At 43.9% G+C, this 23,139-nt stretch overlaps 1 protein-coding gene across 1 annotated transcript in view; it reads right to left on the minus strand.

The window, feature by feature from the left end:
- Positions 1 to 457: 457 nt before the first annotated feature.
- Positions 458 to 23,139, minus strand: part of ALDH1A3 (aldehyde dehydrogenase 1 family member A3) — a 43,603-nt gene continuing 20,921 nt past the window's right edge. The window contains exons 9-13 of the mRNA XM_059059588.2: positions 22,743 to 22,927; positions 17,748 to 17,912; positions 16,203 to 16,360; positions 15,357 to 15,431; positions 458 to 2,333 (exon numbers count right to left, since the gene is read on the minus strand). Coding sequence (XP_058915571.1) covers positions 2,261 to 2,333; positions 15,357 to 15,431; positions 16,203 to 16,360; positions 17,748 to 17,912; positions 22,743 to 22,927 — 656 coding nt within the window. The 3' untranslated portion in view covers positions 458 to 2,260. The remainder of the gene's footprint in view (positions 2,334 to 15,356; positions 15,432 to 16,202; positions 16,361 to 17,747; positions 17,913 to 22,742; positions 22,928 to 23,139) is intronic.

Here is a 23,139-nt window from a genome sequence, read left to right on the forward strand (position 1 = left end):
GCTTACTGGTTTGAAGCCTTAGAAACTTTAGGTAAGTTAAACCCAGACACCAAGATCCTCGTGGAGAAAAGTGGCAAAAATGGATGCTTGTGCTCACAGTTGCAGGATACAGTGTTTTCTCTAAATCCCCGTGCAATCTTCCCCACCATTCCCCACACTCACATCTCCTCATCACTTTATGATAAAAAGGGACTCAGTCAGCTCAGATGACAGCTTCAACTTCACCAAATAAGATGCAGAGACTTTGAGGCCAAGCTTGCTGCCTGGTCCACCCCCCAAACCATAGAAGTGAGTTTCACACTCAAGCTAAGTGTGGGACTTGATGGATTGAGCAAATGTAATTTTGTTCTTAAGGGATTGATACCACTATATTACAAGCCATTTTGTGCCAGAGTTCTAAGAAAAAGGTCAGCCTCAGAATTAAAAGGGGTCTGATCTTTAAATGAAAAAACATAACTTTCTCAAATATCTGATTTTATTTTATAGTTGTTGCATTGTTGAACACAATCTGCAGTTAGGGTCAGAATTCCCAGGCCAGTAGATTTTTTAAACCATACCACAGGAGTAAACCTTAACAGAAGTGAAATCTAATACTATATAGATAAATACAGTATATTACAGAAGGTTAAATACATCACTTCTGTTTACTTACAACTATAAAAAGATACATTATACCAATTATAAATAATGTAGCATTTCATATTAAAGGCATTATTGTACAATGAAAGAATAAGAACCTTCTAATGTATTACTATCAAGGCTAGTGTTTATAGTTACTTGAGATAAAATCCTGAAAATTCAGTGTATGAAGTCAAATCCTGATTTAACAAGTTACTGATAGTCTAAGTGATGTGTTAACTGATTGAGAGAAGGTGAATTGCATAGTGCATAATTCCAACAAGAATGATAACCTCACTTCACGTAAGACTTTCTCTATACATACACTGGTTTTGACACTGACCTCCATTTTATTACTGCCGCCCCAATTTAATTCTCAAACATAACTTAATTCTCAAACATAAGCACCATTAGAAAAGTACTAGTTAGTAATAGTAAAAGTATCTGAATAACACAATTTCAGTTTGGTTTTTTTTTTTAAAGCTATATGGGAACACTTTCAGTTTTCCAAGTTAAAACTTGGAATTGCACATCCTTTGGATACACAAAGAGGAGAAGAAAAATTCACAACCTGTTATTGCTGTGCTCAGGCCACTGTAGTAGCAGACCCAGTTCCTCCATGAAGTCCTTCAGATGTTAGTTGTTAATCAATCACTAATTAATATCAAAATAGGACTTTGAAAAACCAGGGCTGTATTATAACAGCAGTCTTTTCAGTTGTGTATGTCTTACTAAAGCGTTGATACCCCAACTGGAGAAAAGGAAAAACTACATAGGCAAATGGTAGAAATGTATAATTGGGAAAAGCAAATTATGGCTCTAATTTTTAAAATGTGGGACTTAATGATCCTAGGATTTGCTATACTGTTGTAGTTTCAGAGCACTGGGTCTTTAGCAGAGATGGTGACACTAGCGACATTTCCTGCCTAAGAAAGTGCCTTGGTTAAGGTAGACAATGACATAGCATTAGATAAGCTCTTTGGGCTGTTGATTTGGTCACATTCCAAAGGCAGTATTGGTTTTAAGCTGAGTCCTACTGTCAATGTCAAGATACAGTCCTTGAAGACCGTTCACACCCAAGGCCTTCAGGACCCTTCCATGGTACGTGCTTCCCCAAAGCTCCCCACATCTGATACTCCCAACCTTGTTTTTAAATTTAAAAAAAACTTACTGCTATTCCTTCCCACTGGTTGGTAGGAGGGGCTTGTTCTGAGGGCAGGTAACCCTGAGGAACCCGTAGGTACACAGCCCTGTTTGCAGAACACGCAGGGATTTTTTTTTTTTTTCCAAATTCTTACTGGAGTCAGAGTCAACAAAGCATTTTTAAGCTACTGCTCGATACTTCAAATACCACTTCCTGTTGACAACACCCTGAGCCTCCTCACTGTCCCCGGGATCTGGTGGAAAGTGGAAAACAGAAATGGCCACTAGTCCCATCCCCAAGCAGGACTACAATTTCACACACAACATTTTGGTCAATAAAACAGGAGTGTGAGAGGAAAATAAAAATCGTTCAAATCCAGTAGATTTAAAGTCTCCAGAAGAAAGTATCCCAGGAAGGTCAGAATGTAGGTTTCTCTTTAGCAAGTTAGATCTGCCACATTCAGCTGTCAGACGTTTGAGGAAGGAGCCTGCCTTTCCTTCAGGGGTCCTTGTCATCGAGTTTGATGGTGACAGTTTTCACTTCTGTGTATTCAGCCAGCGCATATTCACCTCTGTGATCACAGAAAAGAGGGAGATATAACATGGGCAGGCACTTAGCCATTCTGTGTGAACTGAGTTCTAAAGCTTCACAGGCTAGTACTCTGTTGGGCAGTCTGGAGTCTGTGCAAAGGCCAGAATGTGAGGACTTAATGGAGTCTAAGGACTGTAAGACCATTAGTAAGTTTAAGTACCTGGATTTGTAACTGAAGGTTAAATGCCAAGTTTTGTGTGTGTGTGATGCTTCTGAAATATTCAGAAGGACTAAGGATTTGCCTTCAAAGGATGAAGGGGATTTAAAAGAAAGTGGTAAATCCCTGGGTGGAGCTGCTTGAAGAGACAAAAGAGGCAGAGGCCCGAAGCTATTGACCGGGTATGTGGTCAGAGCATCCATGATGGGCAGGGACATAGAGGACCTGGAGCTGGGGACCAGCTGTAAGAAGAGTGAGGCCAGTATGGAGTGGTGAGGGGCGCGGATGTTAGCAGAGTGGACACGAGGGAGTTCGCAGCCTTTGAGTCCGTGTTTCTGGTATACATCCTTTCCTTAAGTTTTGCAGAGCCCAGTGACCCATCTCAGGCATCATGAGTCCTCCTCAGGGCAGATCCCCTTCCCAGAACCGAGAGGTGGCTTTGGATCGATTTTAAAGCCTCTACAAGACTTGCTCTGCTGTTATGTAAATAAAAATGTGCACCTGTTTAGGAAAAGAGGTGGCCATGGAGGTTCTGTAGCTAGAAACACTCCAGACCGAATCTCATCTCATCCCTTAGACCAGAGCTTCTCAAAGTGTGGCCCCCAGACCAGCAGCACCAGCCTCACCTCAGAACTTGCTCGAAATGCAGAGACTCAGGTCCCCTAGACCTACTGTGGTAGACAGAATAATGCCCCCCTCAAGGCGTACACATCCTAATTCTCTGAACCTTTGAAAATATTAGGTTATATGACAAAGGGGAATTAGGGTTGCAGATGCAATTAAAATTGCTTATTAGCTGACTCGTGTCAGATTTTTATCCTTCAGAACCGTGAGATAATACATTAATGTTGTTTAAGCCACTAATTGTGTGGTTATTTATTGTAGCAGCAACAGAAAATTAATATACCTACTGAACCTAGGGGTGGGGCCCAGAAATCTGTGCCATAACAGCCAGGGAATAAACAAGCCATGGGATTCTGAGGTAGTTCAAGTTGGGTAACTACTGGCTTGGATTTATGCAGTTTAGGCAAGTTTTTTTGCCTTCCCTGAGCCTCAATATCATCATCTGTAAAATGGGAATACCATCACCTCCCTATAGTTATAATGATTAGAGTTGATTCAAATAGAGCAAATTTACCTACTAGGTGCTAGGTAAAAAGTAAATGGTAGAAAGTAATATTATTATTTTATTGTTAATATGTCACTGAGTTCTTTGGTAGTGTCCTAAAACGAAGTTCAAGAGTGATACATGGGGGGAGAGGCAAGAAGATGGCGGAAGAGTAAGACGCGGAGATCACCTTCCTCCTCACAGATACATCAGAAATACATCTACACGTGGAACTTCTCCTATAGAACACCCACCGAACGCTGGCAGAAGACCTCAGACCTCCCAAAAGGCAAGAAACTCCCCACGTACCTGGGTAGGGCAAAAGAAAAAAGAATAAACAGAGACAAAGAATAGGGACGGGACCTACACCAGTGGGAGGGAGCCGTGAAGGAGGAAAGATTCCCACACACTAGAAGCCCCTTCGCGGGCGGAGACTGCGGGTGGCGGAGGGGGAAGCTTCAGAGCCGCGGGGGAGAGCGCAGCAACAGGGTGTGGAGGGCAAAGTGGCGAGATTCCCGCAAAGGATCGGTGCCGACCGGCACTCACCAGCCCGAGAGGCTAGTCTGCTCACCCGCCGGGGCGGGCGGGGCTGGGAGCTGAGACTCGGGCTTCAGTCAGATCCCAGGGAAAGGTCTGGAGTTGGCAGAGTGAAAACAGCCTGAAGGGATTAGTACACCACGGCTAGCCAGGAGGGAGTCCAGTTGAAGTCTGGAGCTGCCGAAGAGGCAAGAGACCCTTTCTTCCCTCTTTGCTTCCTGGTGAGCCAGGAGAGGGGATTAAGCGCGCCGCTTAAAGGAGCTCCAGAAACGGGTGCGGAGCTGCCGAAGAGACAGGAGACTTTTTCTTGCCTCTTTGCTTCCTGGGGTGCGAGGAGAGGGGATTAAGGGCACCTCGTAAAGGAGCTCCAGAAACGGGCGCGAGCTGCGGCTGTCGGCACGGACAGTAGAGACGGGACGCTAGGGTTGCTGCTGCCGCCACCAAGAGGACTGGGTGCGAGCACAGGTCACTCTCCACACCGCCCCTTCCGGGAGCCCGTGCAGCCCGCCACTGCCGGGGTCCCGGGATCCAGGGACAGCTTCCCCGGGAGAACGCGCAGCGCGCCTTGGTACGGTGCAGCGTCACGCCGGCCTCTGCCGCCATGGGCTCGCCCTGCATCCGTGCCCCTCCCCCCCCCCCCCCCGCCCCGGCCTGTGCCAGAGTCCCCAAATCAGCTGCTCCTTTAACCCCGTCCTGTCTGAGCGAAGGGCAGATGCCCTCAGACGACCTACACGCAGAGGCGGGGCCAAGTCCAAAGCTGAACCCCAGGAGCTGTGCGAACAAAGAGGAGAGGGGGAGGTCTCTCCCAGAAGCCTCAGAAGCAGCGGATTAAAGCTCCACAATCAACCTGAAGTGCCCTGCATCTGTGGAAAACCTGAATAAACAGCGAAATATCCCAAGTTGAGGAGGTGGACTTTGGGAGCAAGATATACTATTATTTTCCCCTTTTTTCTTTTTGTGAGTGTGTAGGTGTGTGCTGCTGTGTGAGATTTTGTCTGTATAGCTTTGATTGCACCATTTGTCTTAGGGTTAGAATGATCCTTTTTTTTTTCATAGAAATTTTTCTTCTTAATAATTATTTTTTATTTTAATAACTATATTTTATCCTACTTTATTTTGTCCTCTCCCTTTCTTTCTTCCTTTCTCCCCTCCCTTCTTCCTCCCTTCCTTCCTCCCTTTCTTCCTCTCCTCTTTCCATCCTTCCTTCCTTCCTTTCTCGCTTTCTTCATTTCTTCCTTCCTTTCTTCCTTCCTTCCTTTCTTCCTTCCTCCCTTCCTTTCTTTCCTCCTTCCCTCCCTCCCTCCCTCCTTCCTTCCTTTCTTTCCTTTCTATTTTTTCTCCCTTCTATTTTGAGCCGTGTGGATTAAACGCTCTTGGCGCTCCAGCCAGGCATCAGGGCTGTGTCTCTGAGGTGGGAAAACCAACCTCAGGACACTGGTCCACAAGAGACCTCCCAGCTCCACGCAATATCAAATGGCGAAAATCTCCCAGAGATCTCCATCTCAACACCAAAACCCAGCTTCACTCAAGGACCAGCAACGAACAGTGCTGGACACCCTATGCCCAACAAAGAGCAAGACAGGTCTACAGCCCCATCCATTAGCAGAGAGGCTGCCTAAAATCATAATAAGGCTACCAACATCCCCAAACATAACACCAGACGTGGACCTGCCCACCAGAAAGACAAGATCCAGCCTCATCCACCAGAACAGAGGCACTAGTCCCCCAAACCAGGAAACCTACTCAATCCACTGAACCAACCTTAGCCACTGGGGACAGCCAACAAAAACAACGGGAACTGCGAACCAGCAGCCTGCAAAAAGGAGACCCCAAACACAGTAAGATAAGCAAAATGAGAAGACAGAAAAACATACAGCAGATGAAGGAGCAAGATAAAAACACACCAGACCTAACAAATGAAGAGGAAATAGGCAGTCTACCTGAAAACAATTCAGAATAATGATAGTAAAGATGATTCAAAATCTTGGAAATAGAATAGACAAATTGCAAGAAACAGTTAACAAGGACCTAGAAGAAATAAAGAGGAAGCAAGCAACGATGAGCAACACAATAAATGAAATGAAAAATACTCTAGATGAGATCAATAGCAGAAGAACTGAGGCAGAAGGACGGATAAGTGACCTGGCAGATAAAATAGTGGAAATAATTACTGCAGAACAGAATAAAGAAAAAAGAATGAAAAGAACTGAGGACAGTCTCAGAGACCTCTGGGACAACATTAACGCACCAACATTCGAATTATAGAGGTCCCAGAAGAAAAAGAGAAAAAGAAAGGGACTGAGAAAATATTTGAACAGATTATAGTTGAAAACTTCCCTAATATAGGAAAGGAAATAGTCAATCAAGTCCAGGAAGCACAGAGAGTCCCATACAGGATAAACCCAAGGAGAAACACGCCAAGACACGTAATAATCAAACTATCAAAAATTAAATACAAAGAAAACATATTAAAAGCAGCAAGGGAATAACAACAAATAACACACAAGGGAATCCCCATAAGGTTAACATCTGATCTTTCAGCAGAAACCCTACAAGCCAGAAGGGAGTGGCAGGACATATTTAAAGTGATGAAGGAAAAAAACCTACAACCAAGATTACTCTACCCAGCAAGGATCTCATTCAGATTTGATGGAGAAATTAAAACCTTTACAGACAAGCAAAAGCTGAGAGAGTTCAGCACCACCACACCAGCCTTACAACAAATGCTAAAGGAACATCTCTAGGCAAGAAACACAAAAGAAGGAAAAGACCTACAAGAACAACCGGAAACAATTAAGTAAATGGTAATAGGAACATACATATCGATAATTACCTTAAATGTAAATGGATTAAATGTTCCCACCAAAAGACACAGACTGGCTGAATGGATACAAAAACAAGACCCATATATATGCTGTCTACAAGAGACCCACGTCAGACCTAGGGATACATACAGACTGAAAGTGAGGGAATGGAAAAAGATGTTCCATGCAAATGGAAATCAAAAGAAAGCTGGAGTAGCAATTCTCATATCAGACAAAATAGACTTTAAAATGAAGACTATTACAAGAGACAAAGAAGGACACTACAAAATGATCAAAGGATCGATCCATGAAGAAGATATAACAATTGTAAATATTTATGCACCCAACATAGGAGCACCTCAATACATAAGGCAAATACTAACAGCCATAAAAGGGGAAATCAACAGTAACACAATCATAGTAGGGGACTTTAACACCCCACTTTGACCGATGGACAGATCATCCAAAATGAAAATAAATACGGAAACACAAACTTTAAATGATACATTACACAAGATGGACTTACTTGATATTTATAGGACGTTCCATCCAAAAGCAACAGAATACACATTTTTCTCAAGTGCTCATGGAATATTCTACAGGATAGATCATATATTGCGTCACAATCTAGCCTTGGTAAATTTAAGAAAATTGAAATCGTATCAAGTATCTTTTCCAACCACAATGCTATGAGACTAGATATGAATTACAGGAAAAGATCTGTAAAAAATACAAACACGTGAAGGCTATACAATACACTACTTAATAACGAAGTGATCACTGAAGAAATCAAAGAGGAAATCAAAAAATACTTAGAAACAAATGACAATGGAGACACAACAACCCAAAACCTATGGGATGCAGCAAAAGCAGTACTAAGAGGGAAGTTTATAGCAATACAATCCTACCTTAAGAAACAGGAAACATCTCGAATAAACAACCTAACTTTGAACCTAAAGCAATTAGAGAAAGAAGAACAAAAAACCCCCAAATTTAGCAGAAGGAAAGAAATCATAAAGATCAAATCAGAAATAAATGAAAAAGAAATGAAGGAAACAATAGCAAAGATCAATACAAGTAAAAGCTGGTTCTTTGAAAAGATAAATAAAATTGATAAACCATTACCCAGACTCATCAAGAAAAAAAGGGAGAAGACTCAAATCAATAGAATTAGAATCGAAAAAGGAGATGTAACAACTGACACTGCAGAAATACAAAAGATTATTAGAGATTGCTACAAGCAACTGTATGCCAATAAAATGGACAACCTGGAAGAAACGGACAAATTCTTAGAAATGCACAACCCGCCGAGACTGAACCAGGAATAAGTAGAAAACATGAACAGACCAATCACAAGCACTGAAATTGAAACTCCGATTAAAAATCTTCCAACAAACAAAAGCCCAGGACCAGATGGCTTCACAGGCGAATTCTACCAAACATTTACAGAAGAGCTAACACCTATCCTTCTCAAACTCTTCCAACAGATAGCAGAGGGAGGAACACTCCCAAACTCATTCTATGAGGCCACCATCACCCTGATACCAAAACCAGACAAAGACGTCACAAAGAAAGAAAACTACAGGCAAATATCACTGATGAACATAGATGCAAAAATCCTCAACAAAATACTAGCAAACAGAATCCAACAGCACATTAAAAGGATCATACACCATGATCAAGTGGGGTTTATTCCAGGAATGCAAGGATTCTTCAATATACGCAAATCAATCAATGTGATACACCATAACAACAAAGTGAAGGAGAAAAACCATATGATCATCTCAATAGATGCAGAGAAAGCTTTTGACAAAATTCAACACCCATTTATGATAAAAACCCTGCAGAAAGTAGGCATACAGGGAACTTTCCTCAACATAATAAAGGTCATATATGACAAACCCACAGCCAGCATCGTTCTCAATGGTGAAAAACTGAAACCATTTCCACTAAGATCAGGAACAAGACAAGGTTGCCCACTCTCACCACTCTTATTCAACCTAGTTTTGGAAGTTCTAGCCACAGCAATCAGAGAAGAAAAAAGAAATAAAAGGAATCCAAATAGGAAAACAAGAAGTAAAGGTGTCACTGTTTGCAGATGACATGATACTATACATAGAGAATGCTACCAGAATACTACTAGAGCTAATCAATGAATTTGGTAAAGTAGCAAGATACAAAATTAATGCACAGAAATCTCTGGCATTCTTATACACTAATGATGAAAAATCTGAGAGTGAAATTAAGAAAACACTCCCACTTACCATTGCAACAAAAAGAATACAATATCTAGAAATAAACTTACCTAAGGAGACAAAAGACTTGTATGCAGAAAACTATGAAAGAAAACTGATGAAAGAAATTAAAGATGATACAAATAGGTGGAGAAATATACCATGTTCTTGGATTGGAAGAATCAACATTCTGAAAATGACTCTACTACCCAAAGCAATCTACAGATTCAATGCAATCCCTATCAAACTACCACTGGCTTTTTTTTACAGAACTACAACAAAAAATTTCACCGTTTGTATGGAAACACAAAAGACCCCAAATAGCCAAAGCAATCTTGAGAATGAAAAATGGAGCTGGAGGAATCAGGTTCCCTGACTTCAGACTATACTACAAGGCTACAGTAATCAAGACAGTATGGTACTGGCACAAAAACAGAAATATAGATCAATGGAACAGGATAGAAAGCCCAGAGATAAACCCACACACATATGGTCACCTTATCTTTGATAAAGGACAGAAGGATATACAGTGGAGAAAAGACAGCCTCTTCAATAAGTGGTGCTGGGAAAACTGGACAGGTACATGTAAAAGTATGAAATTAGAACACTCCCTAACACCATACACAAAAATAAACTCAAAATGGATTAAAGACCTAAATGTAAGACCAGACACTATCAAACTCTTAGGGGAAAACATAGGCAGAACATTCTATGACATAAATCACAGCAAGATCCTTTTGGACCCACCTCCTAGAGAAATGGAAATAAAACCAGAAATATACAAATGGGACCTAATGAAACTTAAAAGCTTTTGCACAGCAAAGGATACCATAAGCAAGACCACAAGACAACCCTCAGAATGGGAGAAAATAGTTGCAAATGAAGCAACTGACAAAGGATTAATATCCAAAATTTATAAGTAACTCATGCAGCTCAATAACAAAAAAACAAACACCCCAATCCAAAAATGGGCAGAAGAACTAAATAGACATTTCTCCAAAGAAGATATACAGATTGCCAACAAACAGATGAAAGAATGCTCAACATCATTAATCATTAGAGAAATGCAAATCAAAACTACAATGAGATATCATCTCACAGCAGTCAGATTGGCCACCATCAAAAACTCTAGAAACAAGAAATGCTGGAGAGGGTGTTGAGAAAAGGGAACACTCTTGCACTGCTGGTGGGAATGTAAATTGATACAGCCACCATGGAAAACAGTATGGAGGTTCCTTTAAAAACTACAAATAGAACTACCATACGACCCAGCAATCCCACTACTGGGCATATACCCTGAGAAAACCATAATTCAAAAAGAGTCATGTACCAAAATGTTCATTACAGCTCTATTTACAATAGCCAGGACATGGAAGCAACCTAAGTGTCAATCAACAGATGAATAGATAAAGAAGATGTGGCACATATATACAATGGAATATTACTCAGCCATAAAAAGAAATGAAACTGAGTTATTTGTAATGAGGTGGATAGACCTGGAGTCTGTCATGTAGAGTGAAGTAAGTCAGAAGGAGAAAAACAAATACCGTATGCTAACACATATATATGGAATCTAAGAAAAAAAATTTCATGAAGAGATTAGTGGTAGGACAGGAATAAAACACAGACGTACTATAGCATGGACTTGAGGATATGGGGAGGGGGAAGGGTAAGCTGTGACGTAGTGAGAGAGTGGCAGGGACATATATACACTGCCAAATGTAAATTAGATAGCTAATGGGAAGCTGCTGCATAACACAGGGAGATCACCTCTGTGCTTTGTGACCACCTAGAGGGGTGGGATAGGGAGGGTGTGAGAGAGGGTGACGCAAGAGGTAAGAGATATGGGAACATATGTATATGTATAACTGATTCACTTTGTTGTAAAGGAGAAACTAACACACTGTTGTAAAACAGTTATACTCCAATAAAGATGTTAAAATAAAAAAGAAATTAAAGACCAAATGGTCAGCTGATTGTGTTGATAATTTAGAAATTCTAATGTTTACACACAAAAAACGTCATGTAAAATTATTAGATATATAATGTTGTGTTAGACTGACATTCACACACAAGCTGTAATACTTATGCTTCTTGGTTTTCGTGGTTAGGAGGTCACTGAATTTCCTCCCTTAAGGACATGTATTAAATGCAAATTAGTAATCCACACTTCTTATGCTGTACCTCAACCTCCTATTTCTCCCAAAACACAAATAAATAAAAACCTATTTATGGTGAAGAAAATAAAGAATGATACATGATAATGGGTGAATTATTTTGTAATTTTTTCTAAACATAACAAAATATAAAAGCCATATACAGAATGCTAAATTCAACTTTTGCAGGCAGAAAACTCCATTAAAAAACCCAAAGGCAAATTATAAACTAGAAAAAAATTATATTTACAACACTGTGTGAGAAACAGAGTGCTGTTTTCCTTAATGCACAAAAAGCTCTTACGAACCAATTTTAAAAAAAAGAATGGAAAAATCAACAAAAGACATGAACAGTCAGTTTGCAGAAGAAAAATAAAGATTACCAATAAGTGTTAATAAGGTGCTCAACCCCTTACAATTAAAGGAATGTAAATCAAAAGAGTGGGAGCCCATTTTTCATGTGTTGGATTACCCAATTTTGGGAATTTATTCTGAGAACAATTCTCCACAAGTGCATAAAGATTTATGTGCAAGGAAGAACATCAGCATGGTCTGTAGCAGCAAAACCCCTTGGAAATAACTCAAAAGTCCGTCATAGGAGACCACCAATAACAAGAAGGATAGGATATCCAAAACCCATTCTTAAGAGCAAAGAGTATTTTCCTCTCAAGTCATTTGAAAACAGAAAAAAAAAACATGCTTACATCCATTGTATGTATAGAAAATGTACAATAACCTTTAAAAATGAGCACATAGTATTGCACTGTAAAAATTCAAAGCAGTTAATGATTTTTCAACTGCATAGAGAAAAGCAAACCAAGTGATAAAATCATGCTGAATTAGCACATACCTAGTAAATCCAATATGAAATCACTCCTGTAAGATTAAGTACAGGATTCACCTCATTCTTTTTATTCCTGCAGTCACTGCCCTAGTTCAAGTTCTTGTCATTCTTATTTGACCCCCTGTGGCACATCCTAAATGGTTTCTCACCCAGTTGTGACCGCCTTGGGGCTCACTATCCATAAGCTCAGGCTTTCTCCCATTGGACCTCACCAGAATGTTGGGGGCTTTGGCACTGCTGTTTATAGAGTCCACTGTTGTGTGCTCAGAGCCTAGCACGTGCCTGGGGCATCAAAGGTGCTCAATAAATATATGCCAGTGAACAAATGAACAAGTGAACAAAATGAATAAAATGGATGATGGGACAGTGGTTACCTCTAACAAATGGGATTGAGGGTCAGAGGAGGGAGACTTTGACTTTCCACATGTCTCTACAGTGTGGATTTTTTTTGTTACTATATTGCAAAGCAAAACAAAGAAGTAAGAAAAGTGTCCAGGAGGAAGAGAAATTGCAGGCTTCATCCCAAAACCTGTACAGGGAGAGATCCCAGAGGGGCCCGTGGGTGGGCGGCAGATAGCCAGCCCCACCCAGGCTGCCAGGGATGGGGAAAACCATGGAATCCACCACGTAGTGCTCCAGCATAAAAAAGGGGAACTTATTGCAATGTGAAGACATTAATTAGAGACAACTGAAAACGGAAATTGGTTTTCAAGCCATTTTCCAGTCTCCTTGTGAATTATGTTAAAGTACTTTATCAAAAGCTTTGGGAAAATATATGCCAAGGGTCGAAAAAATAGACATCCACAAAAGTCCCAGTTGTGGCTAACTGGCAGGATGACACATGAACTGAGTGCAGCGGATACTCCCCAGCCCTGTTCTGCAGCGGCCAGGCAGTGTCACCGGGGATGGGGAGGGAGACGCAGGTGAGAAAAGCAGTGAGGGAATAGTGGGTGTGAGTCTGTTGCCTAGAAGTCAGGTGGGCCCCACACACGCTTCCTGCATCCAAGGACATCTGCTTTGGGGACTGAAGTTCTTGCTGTGGGAGGATGCTGTGCCTGGCCTCTGCGAGGAGGGCCTTGTGGGGTTCTGGGTCCCTCAGCTGTCACAACCTGACTGACTGGTTGAAGCAGCAGAGCAAGGAGACAAATGACCCTGTGTACCGTGGCTGGCTTCATCCCAGGTGGCTCACAGAGGTGACCCCTGCTGAGCAAGGCCCTGTGGTGTGGTGGGTTTGAGAGTTCAATCCTAACTCTGTCACTTGCTGGTAGTGTGACCTGGGGAAGGCACAGGACCTCTCTGGGCATCTCTGAGTTTCCTCATCCAAAAACAGTGGTAGCAGTAGTACCTACCTGCAGTAGACTGAACATGTGTGTCCCCCTGAAGTTCAAATGTTGAAGCCCTCATCCTTAATCTGAAGAAATTAGGAGGTGAGGCCTCTAGGAGGTGATTAGGTCAAGAGGGTGGAGCCCTCATGAATGAGATTAGTGTCCTTATAAAGGAGATCCCAGAGAACACTTTCCTCCCTTCCACTCCATGGGGACACAGAGAGAACACAGCTGCCTGTGAACCATGAAGAGGGTCCTCAACAGACACCTGGATCTTGAACCTTCAGAAGTGGAGAAATAAATGTTTGTTGTTTAAGCCACCCAGTCTACTGTATTCTGTCCCAGCAGCCTTAGTGGACTCAGATTATCCCAGGGACTGTTGTAAGGACGGCACACCTTAACATGTGCAAGGTTCTCAGATGGAGGTCGGCAGAGCCTGTGCTCAGCAAATGTCAGCTGTGGCCAGTGCTACTGGTGAGCCCTAGAGGTGATGCGGGTAATCCCAGCCCAGGTCTCATGTCCCTCGTGGACAGGTGAGTGTGAAGAGGTAATGAACAGAGGCTCACAAAACACAACACAAACAAGCCATTCAGCAGAGGGAACAGGTTTCTGTAAAGGGTCTTCATGGCCAAGAATTTACTGAGGTTCTGGAAGGGGAAACCAATTTTAGGAATTAAGGGGACACAAATGGACACACTCTACTCAGACGTTCAGATGGCTCTGGTGTATTGCCAATGAGTCAGGATGAATGAGAAAGAAGGACTGAGAGGGGGGAAGGGCCCCCAATTCCTTGGAGACTGGTCAAGAGCATTTGCTCAGGGATGGAAGCCAGCCCCGTTCATTCCTTCATACATCTTGATTAAGAATCTGGAAGGGTAGCTGCCCAAAGGCCCCACTAAGGCCCAAGCCAAGGGGAAGCATTTGAATTCTCCTACTGGAAGATGTACAAATAAGTACGAAGTGATGCATCTGTATATAAATAATACAAACTGTTTAAATAAGAGGAAGAGCTTGGAGTCCTTTGAGATGTTCCAGGAATGACCCTGTGTGTTGTCACAGATGGTTTCCCTGGGAAGATTGATCCTACAAGCTATTTGTCCACAAAGGCTAATAAAACCCCAACGACCACCAAGAAAGATGTGGGAGAGAAGGCAGCATCTGGCTGGAAACCACAGCATGCCCACCCCCAGAACGCTCTATCCAGCTCTAGGCTTGGGCCTTTTATCTTGGGCCAGACACAGAAGACCCATCCATTAGTCTAGGTCTATGGAGAACAGCCTCCCAAAGGGCAAGACAGAACGGCACCATGAAGGAGTGTGCGGTGGGTTTGACAGAGGCTCGGAGGTCCGGCATGTTGCAGTATCCCTCTGAAGAGGCACTGAGGAGGAGCCAGAGTCACTCACGGTCTGTCCCTGGGAACTTGCTAGTGGGCAGAAGGGCCACAGACTGACCTGGGAGAGAGCCCATCCTCCCTGCTGAGGGTCAGGGTTTGAGTGAGTAATGACATCCCAGGTCTGGTGGAAAGTGCACTTCCCAGCTCTGCCCTGTCCTGCAGTGAGCCTAGGTCAAGTACTTACTGAACATCTCCACATGGGATGGGTGCTGGGGAGGACACATATGCTGAGGCTAGGGGTCGGTCCTGGGGTGGCGTGAGGATGAGGGTAGGGAAGGGCAGGAAGGGGAGAGAAGATGAGGGACATGGCCCAGCCCAGGGGGAAAGCACAGCACAGGGGAGGGCTCAGTGGACTGGAGAGTGGGCCACCATTCACCATACTCTGAGGACCTAGTGTATCTTTTATTGGCCCTGCTGACAGGCATGGAGTGACAGAAACACTTACAGTTCTCTGCCGTTCCCCGACATTTTAAAGCCACCAAATGGAGCCTGTGCATAGATAGCATTGTAGCAGTTGATCCTGGAGAGAGAATAAAGAGAAGCTCAGGGTCACCAGGAGAGGACCCAGCTGGACCTCAGGTGTTGCAGCCACTAGGCACTTGGTGTAGAGCGTCACCTAAAAGATGACTTTTTGTCAAAGTTTAAATCATGAAAACAGTGTTTTTGATCTCTGCTTTCTTGCTCTTACCACCAGAAGCTAAAATTTGAATATTCTGAAGTATAAAGCTTCTCACTGGGGTAGGAAGGCAATGACAAAGGGAGAAAAAGGGAGAGGAAAATTATGGCGAAGGGAATAAGAATTAGCTCTGAAATGAGACAGGCCTGACCTCAAAGTTCTCCTGCTTCTTGGCCTCCAATTCATATTTATCTTCTAATATTATCTTTAAAATGAGGATAATGTCATCAGCAGAATTATTGGTGAAACAGGGACTTTCATCCATACTTTGCACAAGAGTATGTGCTGCTCTTAGAATAAAAAATAAGGGGTGGCCCAACACAGTGGTCAAGAGCATGGGCATCAGAGCTGGACAGTTGGTCCTGAGCTCTGCTCTGCCACGTACTAGCTGTGTGACACTGGGCAAGTCACGCAGTCTCTCTGTCACTTGATTTCCTCATCTGTGAAATGGGGGTGATAACAGTACCCCTCTCAGAAGGTGGTCACGAGGATGGAGCAAAGTGCTTAGACAGTGCTTGGTGCATAATGTACGACTAAAAGCTCTCTGTTAACAGAAGGGTAAGGAAGCCAGCAGGCCAGCAGGTCATGGGGGCTGAGCATTCATGCTCTACTCACCAGACGGTTCCAGACTCTAACGCAGAAGCCAATTTCAGTGCTTTGTCGAGGTTTTTTGTGAACACAGCTGCTGTTAGTCCATATTCAAGGCTATTTGCTCTTTTTATCACTTCTTCAATATTTTTGAACTTCAGTATTGGCTGCACCGGTCCAAAAATCTATGATTAATTGGAAGAATGGCAGTGAGATGCTGCTGGAATGAAGCATGTATTCCCTGAGCAGGCACTTCCTTCGTTTATGCTTTTTTCAAACACCCACAGTGCTCACACGCATGAAGAGGATAACTGAAGGAGAGTCCAAACATCTTTTTAGCTGTGTGATGGTTGAAATCTGAAGGGAAAGACTGAATTAAACAAAAATAAAAAATAACAAACAAAATAATATGTTGGGTCGAAGCTCTCTCAATGTGGTCAGGGCTTCTAGAAGCCCCAGCTTCAAGCTTTGGAGGAGCCCCTGCATGCTGGGATGCACTGAAGACAAAACCTTGGAAGTCATTCTTGTAAAGTTACTGTGAAGGGTGTTTTCAGGCACAGACTGCAGGCCCTGGTGTCTTGGTACTGCATTTTCTATCAATGAAGATGACCTAAAATGTTTCCCTAATAACTCCCAGGGGAGGGAATGAGGCTGTGTTCCTCACCATCTACAACATAGCAAAGGAAAGGAAAGAGCTACAGGCTGAACATTTAAAGGTGATTTTGAAAGGAGCTTGTAACTGATTCAATGTTTGGCACCATAGCCCAGCAGAACAGGGTCAGCCTGCTGAAATACCTGCCCTGGTTCCCACGGAGCTTGTCATAGAGAGGTTTAAAGAGCTGAGTCTCATGCCATCAGGGTACAGTTAGTAACCCATAAAAATCTCAAGGAGAAAGTGTATAAAAGGCTCGAACCGGGAAGACTTTGGTAGTGATTCACTCTTTCATGTGCCCCAAAAGGCCACATTCTGGGGTCCAAGCACCTGGGACTCAGGTGGGAACCAGTTCTAACTAGCTTAACAGTGGCACTGAAAGACACAGTTAGAATTACACTCTTATTGGGGGTCACCTTAATTTCCACCATTTCTAAGGATGCCCATGATGGAAAACGTCAAAGAGACTTCTAGCCAGGACACGTTTTTGGAATGAACACTTGTCATTTAGGTTCAGTCTCAGGGAACTGAAGGCAGCTTTGGGCCCTGAATCCATGGCTCGATTCCTGACAAAATGCACAGGTTGCAATGGCCCTCCACCCTAGGCTAACCTGAGAACATGTTAGAAGACAGAAGAGGGATTGTTTCCCGGAGACAATGAGCAATGCGTGGAACTGGGGGCTAGGACAAACTCTACACAGGGCTCAGGGGTCCCAAGAGCAGGATGGCTTCCCAAAGGACCCCTAAGGAGAGGGAAAAGGCCACAGGAAAAAGGAAAACAGTCCCTTCACAAAGATTTCTGGGATCCCTGGGCCCTGGAGAAGACTCCAGTTTGAAAGGCCCAGCCCCCTTCCCCGCCCCCCAGGCCCCAGCTCAGCACAGGGTCCCACGGGACATGGTTTTTCCTGCAGCCCCAGTACCTCCTCTTTAGCGATCCGCATGGTGTCGGTAACTTCTGAGAAGACAGTGGGTTTGATGAAGAGCCCCCTGTCTTCCATGGCCGAGCCCCCATATTCCAGCTTGGCTCCCTCCTTCTTTCCGCTCTCAATCAGATCGAGGATTTTGTTGAACTGCTTCTGGTCAATCTGTAAAACAGTGAGAGGTAAGCCCGGCTTCCTTCTGGGAGGTGACTACCAACTTATGTGTCCAACGGCCTCCTATGTGATCACTGTCCTACCCATCATGTTTTGGCCAAGAAAAAGTTCATGGGCCAGATGTTCCCTGTATGCAAATATTCCGCCGATGCACAAATCTGTGCTCTTTGGAGCAGGGGAGAGATGGGCTTTTCTCATCCTCTCCAGGTGTAGGTTTATTCGTACGTCTGACCCCCTCCATGCTGTTAAGCAAATCCGTGGGTGAAACAAGATCTGAAGTAGTCACATTCTTTGTTCTAACTCTTGCATCCTTCTAGGGTTGCCAGATTTAGCAAATAAAACCACAGGATGTCCAATTAAATTTGAATTCCTAAAAAACAATGAATGATTTTTAAAGTATAAAAATATCCCAAAGAATACTTGGGAAACACTTAATGCTAAAAATGTATTCACTGTTTATTTGAACTGGGTGCCATGTACTCTAACTGGCCACCCTGCACCCTGTTCCTAGGGCATCAACAGTTATTGGAATTCTCCATCCACAGTTCAGGAAAGTGAGAAGTAAAGCTGACCACCTTACTCATCACCCCTGGACACAGAGTAGAGGCTCAAGGTGAGGTAGAGGGGCTGCTCCTGGTTGATGGGGAGCCAGCTCATCAGAAGGGCTCCATCTTCTGTCACCTTGTTTAGGGGTCTCCTGGGCTGGGGTGTACCCTGTACCACCAGCCTAACACCCAGCTTGTGGATGCTATATTCGACCAGCTGGCAAAGGGCACCTCTCTGGGAGACTCAAGGGGGGAAGTGCTCTTCCCACCCCAAATGATCCCTCTTCCCGAATCTGTGGGAACCCTGTTCTTGACCCTGACCCTGTTGCAAATCCCCTCCCTCTGGCTGGGAGAGACAGAGCTTTGTTAGATAGGTTTGCTGTAGCTGTGACTTTCAGATAAAAAAGTGGTTTAATTTAAGCGAATTTGAATTAAAAAATAAGCAAACCCAATGGTGCATTTGGATGACTGTCTGTCCCTGAGGAGTAGGCTGGCTTTCTTGGAAGGGGTGGGCACAAACCATACAAGCCCCTTGACCAGTCATCTTATGAAATGTGGATCCAGTATTAAAATACCAGGTTGGATCCATACCTCACACTTTGTACCAGGACAGATTCCAGGTAGATCAAAGACTTAATCATGAAAGATGAAGTCATAAAAAGTTTTCAAATTCTCTCATGTGGGAGAATGCCTCCATAAGTTTGGAGTGCTGATGGCCTTTCTATGGCTTGAAATCCAGAAGCCAAAAGAAAAGATTAATAAATTTGAGTATGTAAAAAAAAAAAGAAGGCAAAAACAGCATAAGCAAAGTCCAAGGGCAAAACAACAAACTGGAAAAAATTGACAAGTCATATCATAGAAATAGCGCTAATCTCTCTAGTATGTAAAGAATTCTTAGAAGTGACAAAAAATGATCAGCAGGGCTTCCCTGGTGGCGCAGTGGTTGAGAGTCCGCCTGCCGATGCAGGGGACATGGGTTTGTGCCTCGGTCTGGGAAGATCCCACATGCCACGGAGCGGCTAGGCCCATGAGCCATGGCCGCTGAGCCTGCGCATCCAGAGCCTGTGCTCCGCAATGGGAGAGGCCACAATAGTGAGAGGCCCGTGTACCGCAAAAAAAAAATAATAATAATAATGATCAGCAGTACAAAAGAAAAATATGTAAAGCACATGCACAATTGATAGAAAAGGAAATAAAAATGGCCTTTAAACATGATAAGATGTTCTACCTTACTCATTATAAGAGATATATGTACATTAAAAACAAATGAGATATCATTTTTAACTATCAGATGGGCAAAACTCCATGCATATTCTGTTAGTAAGGCTGGAGAAACAGGCAAGCTCATACAAGGTTGGTAGGAATGTAAGTTGGTTCATCCTTTGGAAGGTAATTTGGCAATGTTTGTAGAAATCGTAAATGTGCTCTCACTCAGCAGTCCCATTTGGGCAATCCGTCCTGTGGATTTCCTTGCATATGTGTGGAATGACATACTCTTGTGGCACCGTGTGTGACTGCACATACCCACATACTCATCAGTACGTGTTACTTGAATTCTCTTGGATTCATACAGTGGAAGTCTATGTACATATAAAAAAGAACAAGGCAGGTTCCCATGGCTTGGTATAGTATGGAAAGCTCTTCAAGTTTCTTGTTAGGGGACAAAAATCAAGGTGCATAACAGTACTGTGTATAGATATTTTGAGTAAAAACAAGGGAAACCAGAATTCATATTACATTCTTGTATACATACTCAATTTTGCTTGTATATACAGAAATTCTGGAGAATTTTCTTCTAAGAACATAGGATACCCATGGACAGAAGGGTAAAAACCATGCCTATGAATGAATGGAAGGAAGCTTTTTCACTACTGATCTTTATATGTCTTTTGGGTTTTGACCATGTGTATGTACTGCCACCTAAAAAGTAACTCAAACTGCAGCAGATCTCATAATATCTCAAGGTTCCCTCAACTTCTCTCTGGGAAGTCTTAACCAAGTCTTGGGTTAAAAGTGACAGAATTGCTCTCTCCTCCTCCCTGGAGACAAAGAGGCTTGTGGGGCTTCATCAAACTACAGACCCTCAGCGGCTGCTGACCATGTTCTGCCTCCAAGACCGTCTGTCCTGAAGCCAGCAGTGGGCACCATGGAAACTCTACCATCCAGTCTCAACTCTTCCTGGAAAGTCCGTGTGAACATGTTGTTTAAATCTAATAATCTTCCATGAATGTCAGCTGGTGCCTCACAGTGCAAGAGAAGAACCTGCTGGGAAGTGAAGGCTGTTCCAGGGCACAGCACCAAAGATAGAGAAATAGGGCCCCATGGATGGCCAAGGCTGTGAGTGGCTTTGGTGGAGAGGAGAGGACACAGAGGATGCAGGGCCCCCACCCGCCCAGGTGGCCTTCGTGAGTCTGTGCATATCTTTGCTCAGTTGCTAAACAAACCTGAATAATTTTGGAGTGTTCTGGCTGCCTGCAGTGGACACCTATCTGGTCAGCTAGCTGTTTTACAGGCATGAGACAGACAGAACTATTTAGACAGCTGTAAATCCTCTTGGAGTAAAGCCTTATTAACGTAGATGAAAAAGCACTTTGGCAGAAAAAAAACCCAACAACATCCTAAAATAATATGCTGAGGTTAGATGGTTTAAGTGAGTTTTCAAAAGGACTTTCAGCAGCAGCATCAAAAGCACTGATGAAATCAACACCACTGTGCTGTCTTGGAAGAGATTTCTATATCTGGCTTCAAAAGTCAAGCCCGAAGCCTTGGAAAGAGACTTATGAATAATGATGGGGTAAAAGGGATTCCTCAGAATGGGATCAGCTCACATATTTCCCACGGATTCTGGGTAAGCTTTACAATCACAGCAGATTCGATAATGACTTGTGGCCATATCTGTATTCATATCTGAAATCCAATCAAGGCCGACCAACAACTTTGTGTCACTGGCTGCTGGGTTTGGGGTTGAGGCCTGACAGGATGCGGAGTGTTGGCCACAAGTGGAGATGTTTCTCTCCACCAGGGTCACGTGGCACCAGAGCCACAGAGCATGTGGGATGGGGCAAGGCAGGGGTGGGCACTGTAGCCAGAAACACACCTTTTCCACATGGTCTTCCCCCATCCCCAGCCAAGATGGTTAAGCAAGAGCTAACTGATGTGGCTTGAAGTCATGCAGACATTTGCTGCCACTAAGATCAGGGAGCCTGCCATTTAATGCCCCCCCCTTAAAAAATAAAAACTTATTAAGTGCCTTGAAATTTTCATAATATTCATCAATTACTCTATTTTCCAGATGAGGAAACTGAGGTTTGGAAGGAGCTTGTGGCTTTCCCAAAATCACAGAGCCAAACTTGCCCTCAGATCCATGGCTTCCCGTGGAAACACGTGGTGCCAATGCAGTGGGTAAGTAGCCAGCTCCCAGGACAGACACAAATTGGGTGAGTCCTGACATGTGATTTGAAATTTCCTGGCTGGAGCAGGACTTTGGCTACAAGCAAAGTAGGCTGCTGTTGAACTCCATTTTAATAATGCATGGGACGGTCAGGCTGCCCTCTTTTAAATATTTATCCATCTGCCGCACTGCATACTTAGTAAGAAAGTGATACAGGACCTGCCCTCTTAAAGAGGTTATTAAACCTCGTGGTTATGATTATTTTCATCCTGTTGTTAGCTTCAAAAACCAGGTCTCCAGAGACGTGTTCCTACTGCCTGGATATATATCCCCATCCTCCGAGCCCTTTCCGGTGGGATTCTTTGGTTTCTGATGGTCACTTTGTCCTATAATGCACATGGGCTCAAGGGCCTCCAGGCTGAGGCTTCTGGCTCCAGATGCTGCCTCCACCTGTACTCTGCTGCCTTTCAGCCAGGGTTACAACTCATTTCTGCAGAGAGGCCAGCCAGGCAAGACAGCCTCTGCCTGAGGCTCTCTCCTGGGGACTCTGGTGGCTCAGAGAAGGGTTAGTCCTTTGCCTGGAGGGTGCAGTCACACGGACTTATGAACCGGGAATGCCTCCCTTCTACCAAGGCCTGGAGCTCAGCATTATCTGATGCAAAGAGCAGAGCTCTGTGTGTCCACCCCCATTTCATAACACCACCAAGACCTGATGGGATTGAACTGTTGATCAGCATCTGAACAAAAGCCTCAAGTGGCTGAGCAAGTGGGTAAGGGAGTCCCCTGGAGTCACAGAGCACCAGAGTTGTACAGGGCCAGGGCCAGAGGCCTGCCTGGTTCAGCCCCCGGACGTGCACCTCAAGATTTGACACGTCAGTAGGTTACCTGGGGCCCCTGTTCGGTCCTGACGTCAAAGGGGTCTCCAACGGGCCGTTTTTTGGCAAACTCCACGCTCCGCCTGACAAACTCGTCATAGACCTGCTCCTCCACGAACACCCTGGAGGCGGCCGTGCAGCACTGGCCTTGGTTGAAGAACACTCCCTGATGGGCGCACTCCACTGCCAAGTCCACTGGAGAGAGGGGGCGGCGAGGGAAGAGGAAGCGATTAAGTTGTTAAGGCCGGACTGGCGACAGCTGCAACTCTAATTGCCCACATGAGAAAACAGGCTCCAGGATGGCTACGTTTCAGAAATTAATTTTGCTCAGCACTTCCCAAACAGAGAGGATGGGAAAGGGGATTTTTCAATCCATGGAGTTTGGGGTTAAATAGGTCCCCTGACTG

This window comes from Kogia breviceps, chromosome 3 (genome assembly GCF_026419965.1).
Source record: "Kogia breviceps isolate mKogBre1 chromosome 3, mKogBre1 haplotype 1, whole genome shotgun sequence".
NCBI classification, from domain to species: Eukaryota; Metazoa; Chordata; class Mammalia; order Artiodactyla; family Physeteridae; genus Kogia; species Kogia breviceps.